This window comes from Girardinichthys multiradiatus, chromosome 14, assembly GCF_021462225.1.
Source record: "Girardinichthys multiradiatus isolate DD_20200921_A chromosome 14, DD_fGirMul_XY1, whole genome shotgun sequence".
NCBI lineage: Eukaryota > Metazoa > Chordata > Actinopteri > Cyprinodontiformes > Goodeidae > Girardinichthys > Girardinichthys multiradiatus.
This window is the reverse complement of record NC_061807.1, coordinates 38,013,256-38,024,094: the sequence shown is the minus strand read 5'-3', so window position 1 is coordinate 38,024,094 and position 10,839 is coordinate 38,013,256. Positions and strand designations below refer to the sequence as shown.

Below are 10,839 nucleotides of genomic sequence, written 5' to 3'. Positions count from 1 at the left end.
ATTAATACACCCAACAACCGTACCAAACTTATCTTCTTTCAGCGTAGGCATACTTGAGCTTGGAGTACAAAATCATAGCAAGAAAGAAATATGACTGATACGCCATAAATGATCAGCCTGAAGCCCATGGCCGTATTTAGCTGTTCCTCAGTAAATACTGTGACCTAACAGTTGAAAAAACAAAACAAGATAGAGAAAACTGAACGGACCGAAAAATATGACCCAAACAGAATATAAAGTTCTATTTCTTATAGGCTTCGCCCTTTAAGGCTATCGCTAGTGGGTTTATCCCTCCACGCCCACCTGCTGTGTGGGCTCCACCCCGGTCCGTATAAATTACGGTGAGACCGGACAAACGGCTCCCATTTTTTCTTCAGCGACAGCTTAAGAGCACTGATTCAAGAAGAACCATGGCTAACGTCGGCACTATCCGCCTCTGCCCGGCTTGTAACACCATCTACATCATGAGTTATGACCTGCATGTCATCTGCATGCTAGCCATTTTCTCCCCGCTAGAAGGGGAATTCCCCGTAGCGAACCAATGCTGCCTCAATGAGGCATTGGACATCTTTGGTGTTGGGCGGGAATCGGACAATTCCGCCCCAGAGACGGCGACTGATATCTCCACTCCCTTCCTCCGGAGGAGGCCGCGGAGGCAGATGCAAAATCGGTCCAGGCTCAGGGCCTCCCGATGTCGGCGACCACCCCCTTTCCGCCGATGGGCGCACTTGTTTTCGCGCTGCCGGACATCATCGCGAAAGTAGCCGAGGCTAAAGGTGTCCCTGTTCCCGCGCTTTTAGCCCAGCTCCCGACTGATGACCTGGCGGGAAAATTCGCCCCAGCTCATCTAACTCGCCGAGATCCAGTTTGGCCCCGTTTTCCGGCGGTAACTGCTTACCTGTCGGGAGCGGCGGCAGAGCCGCTTCAGCTAAAGGCACCGGTCTCCACCTTCACACCCATCACGAGGGTGGAGTCCCTGACGGATCAGGCGTTTCTCCCAGTTCCTGCTCTGGAGACTGACTGATCGCTCCCACCAATGCGGCGACCAACAACACCGCCTTCCTGGCCTACGCCATCTCCAAGAAGGCTCGGGAGATGGAGCTGCCTCCGGAAGATGTGGAAGAATTCTGCAATCTCGCAGACACCATCCTGAACCTCTGTGCGGCGTCGGCTGTGTGCTCCTCCCGCATCGCACATGGGGGGTGTATGTAAAACTGATTGTTTTGAAATAAAACTCATAAATTTCTCTAAGAGCAAGTTTCCGTTTTATTCCGGTTCATTGATTCGTTTCTACCTGCGAGATGTGTCAGATTTCTCCATGACTCATTAAATGATTATTATTTTGTTGCATTTTATTATTGAGTCAACCTTCAATGTATTGAAACTATCAACTTGCTTTAATTTTGGTAATACAATGGAGGGCAAAACAAATACAGTAACCTACAAACAGATCTATGAAAGAACCACTCATAAACATCTATCTATCTAAACATTACATTTTACCTACACCTCAATGTTGGATGGATGGATGGATAAGACTTAATTTATGTCCATAATCTAACTGCCCTTCTGCCAGGGAACCTGTTTTCCAAAAGGAATGCAATTGTAAAAAACTAAACTCATATTTCATTAAAAAAAGACTCAAACCCTGCGATGAGAAACAACGTTCCCTGGAAAATATTCAGAAATGTTGTCTTGTTTTGTTTAGGCTTACATATGGGTTTTTGTATGTGTCACTAAATAAATATTCTTAATTTGAAGGATAGATATAATGAAAAGCCTGACCTTATAGTAAACATAAGTGCTTGTAACCAGAACCATCTATGCTAAAAAGGCTACAGATTTATGCTAACATTTAGAAGAATAAGTAAATAAAATGTTTGAAATAAAAATACTTCTAATGTTTTAAAGCAGGGCCCTGGTGGATCCCTAAGGGCTGTACCATCATTTTCCTCTTACATAAAATGAGTTTAAACAAGAAAACCTGTTATTTTTGCCCTATTGGTGTAATATGACTTAATTATGAATTCTTTTTGCTTGACATAGGATTGGAAAACTGGAGAATAAGAGGCCCCTGACCACTCTGTGCAGAAAGACCATCGGGGCAGATGTGACCAATGAACTCGAGGAATATGACAAAACACTAGAGAAGGAACGAACTGCTCAAAGTAAGCCATTTCTAGCTGCTGTTTTACATTAATAGCAGGCCTCTGATTTACAGTAGAATGTGCAGTCCAGGTGAAAAAGAAAGGACTGCTCTAGTTGATGGTTTTTAGGTTCAACATTTCAGGAAATATGAATTGTCATCTTATCAAAACGCTCATGTCTCGTTGATATCTGCAGTTCAATCTCGGATGAATAAAACATGATCTATTACACATTGCATCTATGAATGAAAACAAAGTAAACAACCATGTTTGTAAAATTACAGTTCATGATTCCAAATTCAAGCGGCACTAAAATAAAATTACTTTATTCTGTCATCAGTTTGATATCTGACCTTTAACTTTTCAATACTATGTTTTAGTCAAGCAAATGGCCTCACATCTGCTGACGTTGTTCTTCCTCTACCTCTTCAGTGCTATGCTAATACACACACCCTTTTTTGAATCATAAATTCCATCGACTATTTTTGTTAGTTTTTATTTTTCTGAGAAACTCCCTGCCTTCTGCTCCAAAAACTCATCTTATTTTGAAGGTATTAAAATCAAAGCTTCTTAGATAGTTGATCCCCCATCAGCTCCTTCATCATGGTGAAGTGTAGATGTAGAAGGTTCTGGGAGGAGGTGGGTAAAACCAGTCGTCAGTAACAGTTATGAAGCTTACAGGATGTTGTATTTGAAGGGCGTCACGTATAAAAGCAATAAACTCACGTGCTACAGTCAAACAACAACAACTTAAAATAACAAAGTTCTTTTTAACTTGCTCAATTTGTTAGGTCATTTCAAAAAAGGTATTAATGAAATTATTAATGGAAGTTATAATTTTCTGTACCTTTGAAATTCTGATGTGTTTAAGTGTCTTTAATTTGCCTGAAACTCGCAGAAACCCGATAAAGAAACCGGACTGTTGCAACATGTTATCGTACGCGGCCCAATCAAATATAATGTTCTGCCTTTTCTTCAGAGATGAACCTTCAGAAGCAGCTAGTGAAGATCCATAATGATGTACAGACATTTCAGAGACATCTAAATGATGTTACTGCGACTCCTGAATGTGAGATTTTTCTTTTTCTTTATGTAAAAAACCTCCAACTATTGATGTTTTCATTGAGTAGAAAATGTGCTTTTTTTGTCATTATTAGATCCAATATTTGAGCTACTTTCTGACTCGATATGTGAAATAATATAAATAAAATAAGTGAACCTCCGAATGAAACAGGCAGTATCTGTAAGGTGGAAATTTGAGTGTTTTGGGACAGTTTGTTGATAAAGTTTGTGCAATTCTGCTTTCACTTCTAGCGATTGAAAGACTTAAAGAAAAGGCGTCAGAGGTGGAAGGGTCAATAAACGCTCTAAAGGAGGAGCGCCGTTTATGGTAAAAAGGATTGGCAAAGCATTCATCTTTAGAGCACTTTAGCCTGGAAAATGGGAGAGAAACGACACTAGCTTTTATCTCTAATGTCATGTCACTGCATACTTCACAATCTGTAGGAAAGTGGATAAAAGTCACTGCATTCATTTTGGGTACACATTAGTAGGGAGACCAGCCTCTGAGAAACGAGTTCAGGTACTTGAAAGAATGTTGGGAATTAGAGGAAATGAAAACTTGGAAGCACTGAGTAATATGCAGGGTTTAAAGATTGGGGGGGAAATAACAATAATATAAAGAATGAAACTTTGTGTTTCTTTGTTCCTTCCAGCTTTAAGGAATATTTAAAGGAGGAGCGGACGTGCAGCCAGGAGGTTACTGCTTATGAGAAGAAGACTGAAAACTGGAGTCTTCCATTTAACTCAAACCACAAGTTACCTGCGACTTCTGCTCTTAAGGTTAGGTTATGAGGACATTTACACCATTCTGTCTTTTCTTTGTTGTCTGTCACTCAATTAAATAAGGGAAAAGGATGGAGGGCAAAATTCTTTGTGTGTTCTTTAAGACCAAACCCGCCAACAGAGACCTACCGGCAGAGGTCAAAGCTTTGGAGGATTTCCTGCAGAAGACAGAAGGTCCTCATGGAGGCTGGGACCAATTGGATCACCAAACGTTCTTAAGAGTAAGGAATACAAAGTTGATATTGTGTTATTTACGGCTTTATTCTACCAATGTGTATTTGTACGTTATGCACTTTTCTTGACCATTTTCGTTCAACAGCTTTTTTTTCTGAAATAACAGGTCTGGATGAAGCACAGTGGGCGGCCATCGTACAGGAAGGAGGCGAAACTGTACCTGCCAGGTAAAACACAGGAGCAGATGCAGCAACACGAGAGCTGGCTTCAGGAGCTGCTGCACCTGCAACACAACAAGAGAGAGGTAGGGAACTGTGGCAAAGCATTATGAGTTTAGAGAAGTAGAAGTGGACAAAAAGCTGTTCATACTTCAGGTTTATTCTCAAAATATTCAGCGCCTTGCAGAAAAATTCATCTCCCTGGAACTCTTTCATAATTTGTCAATTATAAATTTCAATGATTTTATGTGTTTGACCAACACCAAGTAGGACAGAATTGTAGCATGGAACGAAAATGATCCATGATTTTCCTTTCCTTTCCGAATGAAAACTTGAAAGGTGTGGAATTCATTTCTGTTCTGCCCCCCCTGAGTCAACACTCTCTGGAACCACCTTTGCTGCAGTTACAGCTGCAAGTCCTTTGGGTTGTCTCTACCAGCTTTACACATCTACAGACTGAAGTGTTTGTCCATTCTTCTTTGCAAAAAAGCTCAGGCTTAGATGGAGAGTATCCATTCTAACACATGATTAAGCTTTCATTCGGAAACCATTCCACCGTAGCTGTGACTGTAGGTTCAGGTTTTTGTCCTGGGGGAAGGTGCCAGGAACCTCTGACCCAATCTCAAGCATTCCCACAGCATTAAGCTGCCTCCACCATGTTTCACTGTGAATATGGCGGTAAGTGTGATGTGCAGTTTTAGCTTTCAACCACACATTCAATTTTCAGCACTATATATATATATATATATATATATATATATATATATACAGCACAGACTGAAAGTTTGGACACACCTTCTCATTCAAAGAGTTTTCTTTATTTTCATGACTATGAATATTGTAGCTTCACACTGAAGGCATCAAAACTATGAATTAACACATGTGGAATTATATACTGAACAACAAAGTGTGAAACAACTGAAAATATGTCTTATATTCTAGGTTCTTCAAAGAAGCCACCTTTTGCTTTGATTACTGCTCCACACACTCTTGGCATTCTGTTGATGAGGTTCAAGAGGTAGTCACCTGAAATGGTTTTCCAACAGTCTTGAAGGAGTTCCCAGAGATGCTTAGCACTTGTTGGCCCTTTTGCCTTCACTCTGTGGTCCAGCTCACCCCAAACCATCTCGATTGGGTTCAGGTCCGGTGACTGTTGAGGCCAGGTCATCAGGCGCAGCACCCCATCAGTCTCCTTCTTGGTCAAATAGCCCTTACACAGCCTGGAGGTGTGTTTGGGGTCATTGTCCTGTTGAAAAATAAATGATGGTCCAACTAAACGCAAACCGGATGGAATAGCATGCTGCTGCAAGATGCTGTGGTAGCCATGCTGGTTCAGTATGCCTTCAATTTTGAATAAATCCTCAACAGTGTCACCAGCAAAGCACCCCCACACCATCACACCTCCTCCTCCATGCTTCATGGTGGGAACCAGGCATGTAGAGTCCATCTGTTCACCTCTTCTGCGCTGCACAAAGACACAGTGGTTGGAACCAAAGATCTCAATCTTGGACTCATCAGACCAAAGCACAGATTTCCATTGGTCTAATGTCCATTCCTTGTGTTCTTTAGCCCAAACAAGTCTCTTCTGCTTGTTGCCTGTCCCCAGCAGTGGTTTCCTAGCAGCTATTTTACCATGAAGGCCTGATTCACAGTCTCCTCTTAACAGTTGTTCTAGAGATGTGTCTGCTGCTAGAACTCTGTGTGGCATCGACCTGTTCTCTAATATGAGCTGCTGTTAACCTGCGATTTCTGAGGCTGGTGACTCGGATGAACTTATCGTCCGCAGCAGAGGTGACTCTTGGTCTTCCTTTCCTGGGGCGGTCCTCATGTGAGCCGGTTTCTTTGTATCACTTGATGGTTTTTGCGACTGCACTTGGGGACGGACTGACCTTCATTTCTTAAAGTAATGATGGCCACTCGTTTTTCTTTACTTAGAATTTGTATTATGGCAAGAAAAAAGCAGCTAACAGTCTATTGAGTAGGACTATCAGCTGTGTACTGTATCCACCTCCTGCACAACACAACTGATGGTCCCAACCCCATTTATAAGGCTTGAAATCCCACTTATTAAACCTGACAGGGCACACCTGTGAAGTGAAAACCATTTCAGGTGACTACCTCTTGAAGCTCATCAACAGAATGCCAAGAGTGTGCGGAGCAGTAATCAAAGCCAAAAGGTGGCTACTTTGAAGAACCTACAATATAAGACATATTTTCAGTTGTTTCACATTTTTTTGTTCAGTATATAATTCCACATGTGTTAATTCATAGTTTTGATGCCTTCAGTGTGAAGCTACAATATTCATAGTCATGAAAATAAAGAAAACTCTTTGAATGAGAAGGTGTGTCCAAACCTTTGGTCTGTACTGTATATATATATACAGTGTAATTGGATATGGAGATTTAAAGTTATCTTGACTTAACTCATCTTAACTCTAGACTGTTGTAGCTTTTTTGCAGTTTTAATAGATGTGTGTGAAGTGTTGGATTTGATTTCAACAGTGCTCTTTTGTGTCTGGGTTGGATATATCATACATGAAACTTCGACGGACAGTAATTAGGTTTATCTGTGGTTTCCAGTTGAACTGGTTTTCCTCCATCCAATGCAGGCTATTCGACGTTGGAAAACCAGTAAAGATCAAGAACGTCAGACAAAGATCCAAACTCAGGAGGCACAAAACAGAGAGAGGAAGGTCAAGAGCCTGTCTGAGCAGCAGCAGTGAGTTTAAAGAACCAAAGAAATGAAGATCTGAAACCTTTGAACTCGACTTGTGCCAAGTGTTTGAATGATGATGTTCGTTTTAAGGCCTTCATTATTTCCCTTTACACACCGTCCTGTTTATGTTATAGGACTGAGGAGGAGAGAATGGAGGTGGCACGGCGCCTGGAGGTATGGAAGAAAGAGAAGGAAAGAAAAGAGGAAGAAGAAGCAGAGCAGGAACTGGCTAAGGAGATTCAGAGGAGGAGATGGGAAACGGTGCTTTGGAATATTTTTCCTAACTACTGCACAGCTGTTCAGAATCCAAACCACACAATGTGAAGCTAACAGATGCATGATTGGGGCCCTCAGCAGATGCCTCATTTGAACAAAACAATATCTTTTGGTCAGGAGAAGCGCCGCCGCCAGCTGGAGGTAAAGATGACCCTTGAGGAGCATCTGCGATTGAGACAGGAGGAAGAGGAGGAACAGAAGAATAGAAAAAGAGAAAAGGAACAGAGAGAAAGGGAGGAGAAGCAAACAGAGGCAACAAAACTCATCAAAAGCTTCAGTAAAAGGGTACCAAGTTCTAACATCTTACAAATACATTAAAACCAAATATAAAATGCAGATGTTCTCATTAAATGTTAGATAATAAACCAGCTTTTACACACTAAACAGCAGGTTCCATTGAGTTCGATCAGAAGAAGGTATGATATCAACTTTACTTTGTAAAATCCATCATTTGGCTGAATCTTTGCAGGATCTTCACAAGGCGAAGGCAAAACTTCATGAGAGCCAGCTGAGGGAAAAAGAGGAAGACGAAAGATGGAAAAGAATTGCTAAAAAACTAAAGGAAAAGGTACAGAGACCAGCCTGAAACATTTTAGTTGCTAGTCTCAGAAATATTTAGCTTTTCTTATTCAGATAGATGGTCATGTAGACAGAGACCCCTCCAGACTGGTTCGCCCCACTAGGGGATGGGAGGAAAGGATGAAACACACTGGACCTTCAGGAGAGAGACCCATGCTACAGATGTTTCACAGGTCTGAAACTGAAGACTTGATTTGAAGTTCTGCTTAAGAAGATTGAAGTAATTATATATGTTCTTGTTTTGTTCCAGAGCCATTCCCACTTGGAGACAAGGGCTGTGATGTCAACATGAGCCGAGTCCTGCCGTTTTTTACTGTCTCCAGAACCTCAAAATGTGTGAACCGATGACAGCATGATTACACTAAACAACCATGACGACAACTCCTTTGGAAAGACAGCACCAGCAGCTTGTTTAGTCTCAATGCACTGGGCCGAGATTAGTAACAAATGCAAATAAAAGAACTCCACAACTTGACCAGTTTTTGATCCCTGTGTGAAAAACACCTGTTAAGTATCAAAGTGTTTTAGGCTGAATGAACCCAAACTTAAACTTTTGGTCCTGAACAATCATGAACATTTCTAAATACCCATCAGCTTTGACCCAAACCTCCAGTATCTGTCTGCTTGGAAGCTGGAGATGAAGAGGAATTTGACTTTTCAGAGTCACTTTGAGTCAAAGCATTAAGAATGGAATTACTTATTTCCGGTACTTTTCCTCTTTTTTTTATTGTAGCAAACAGTTTAGAAACATTACAACGCAAACAATTATAATACAGAATAACCGTTAAATTTCACAGGTTGAATTAAAAACATTCAAAATACAATAAAAACAATAGAAATCCCCCCCAAAAAAGAGCCTTATTGATTGATTGATTGATTGATTGATTGGTTTTATTGCAGACAAGTGGTCCATATTACATAAAAGAACAGACAATAATGGATAAAAGAAACAAATCATACTAAGAAAAAAAGAGTATACAAAAGGGAAAAATCGAATTTACTTAAATGCTTTTAAATCCTTCCTTTTGACATTTAAATCATTCAATTGTGGTCTACAAAAAGTGGAACTGCAAAGCTTTGGTCTGAATTCCTTGTTATCGTTGCTCCACAGGGTCCTCTTTTAACCCTGTTCTGAGGTGCGTCTCAGAGCGACTTGTTCTGGTGCTGTCTCTTTAAATGCTGTTGAGGCACTTCTTCACCTGCCCCCCTCCAGGTCAAAGAACTTTCCACTTTGACCCGTTAGGCCATTTTTGTAGTCTGATAACAAGTATCTAGTGCTACAGAAACAAGACCAAAACAATGCAAAACGTTTTATGTAATAATAATTTTAAAACATGCAGTACGGTTCTGTCCTCAAGGAGCTAAAAGCAGCAGAAGGCACTGATGCTACTGCTACCAAAACAATGGCCTGAACGTCACATCATCACACAATAAATTCATGTCTGAAAGAAAGTTTGTTGTCATTTTAGTGTTATTTACAGCTTTGCTGCGTCCGTCGTTTCCACAGACCGAAGAAACTGACCCCTTAATCAGATGAAGTCTTTCAGCAAATCCTTCTTGATACTGGTGGAGGTTGCTGAAGAGCTCGTCCTTGAAGTAGAGAAAATCTTATTCCCTACTGATTTGTGTAGATTTCAATGAAAAATAAAATTTAACCAGGCACTTTGAAGAGGTTCTGATGATGTCGTGCAATGAATTTTGTGGATTAATACACCCAACAACCGTACCAAACTTATCTTCTTTCAGCGTAGGCATACTTGAGCTTGGAGTACAAAATCATAGCAAGAAAGAAATATGACTGATACGCCATAAATGATCAGCCTGAAGTCCATGGCCGTATTTAGCTGTTCCTCAGTAAATACTGTGACCTAACAGTTGAAAAAACAAAACAAGATAGAGAAAACTGAACGGACCGAAAAATATGACCCAAACAGAATATAAAGTTCTATTTCTTATAGGCTTCGCCCTTTAAGGCTATCGCTAGTGGGTTTATCCCTCCACGCCCACCTGCTGTTTGGGCTCCACCCCGGTCCGTATAAATTACGGTGAGACCGGACAAACGGCTCCCATTTTTTCTTCAGCGACAGCTTAAGAGCACTGATTCAAGAAGAACCATGGCTAGCGTCGGCACTATCCGCCTCTGCCCGGCTTGTAACACCATCTACATCATGAGTTATGACCTGCATGTCATCTGCATGCTAGCCATTTTCTCCCCGCTAGAAGGGGAATTCCCCGTAGCGAACCAATGCTGCCTCAATGAGGCATTGGACATCTTTGGTGTTGGGCGGGAATCGGACAATTCCGCCCCAGAGACGGCGACTGATATCTCCACTCACTTCCTCCGGAGGAGGCCGCGGAGGCAGATGCAAAATCGGTCCAGGCTCAGGGCCTCCCGATGTCGGCGACCACCCCCTTTCCAGCGATGGGCGCACTTGTTTTCGCACTGCCGGACATCATCGCTAAAGTAGCCGAGGCTAAAGGTGTCCCTGTTCCCGCGCCTTTAGCCCAGCTCCCGACTGATGACCTGGCGGGAAAATTCGCCCCAGCTCATCTAACTCGCCGAGATCCAGTTTGGCCCCGTTTTCCGGCGGTAACTGCTTACCTGTCGGGAGCGGCGGCAGAGCCGCTTCAGCTAAAGGCACCGGTCTCCACCTTCACACCCATCACGAGGGTGGAGTCCCTGACGGATCAGGGGTTTCGCCCAGTTCCTGCAGTTGGCCGTTGAAATAAAACACATAAATTTCTCTAAGAGCAAGTTTCCGTTTTATTCTGGCTCATTTATTCGTGTCTACCTGCGAGATGTGTCAGGTTTCTCTATGACTCATTAAATGATTATTATTTTGTTGCATTTTATTATTGAGTCAACCTCCCTGCATGCAGACGC

At 41.9% G+C, this 10,839-nt stretch overlaps 1 protein-coding gene across 1 annotated transcript; it reads left to right on the top strand.

Annotated features, from left to right (window-relative positions):
- The first annotated feature begins 410 nt into the window (after positions 1 to 410).
- On the top strand, positions 411 to 8,430 carry LOC124880347 (coiled-coil domain-containing protein 112-like). Its single transcript, XM_047385390.1, has 14 exons — positions 411 to 760; positions 989 to 1,204; positions 2,047 to 2,168; positions 3,127 to 3,216; positions 3,462 to 3,537; positions 3,863 to 3,989; positions 4,097 to 4,213; positions 4,333 to 4,470; positions 6,994 to 7,103; positions 7,235 to 7,361; positions 7,494 to 7,661; positions 7,846 to 7,944; positions 8,010 to 8,128; positions 8,206 to 8,430. Exons 1-14 carry the CDS (start codon positions 411 to 413, stop codon positions 8,234 to 8,236), a joined length of 1,890 nt encoding a protein of 629 aa, XP_047241346.1. The 3' UTR covers positions 8,237 to 8,430.
- Positions 8,431 to 10,839: the final 2,409 nt, after the last annotated feature.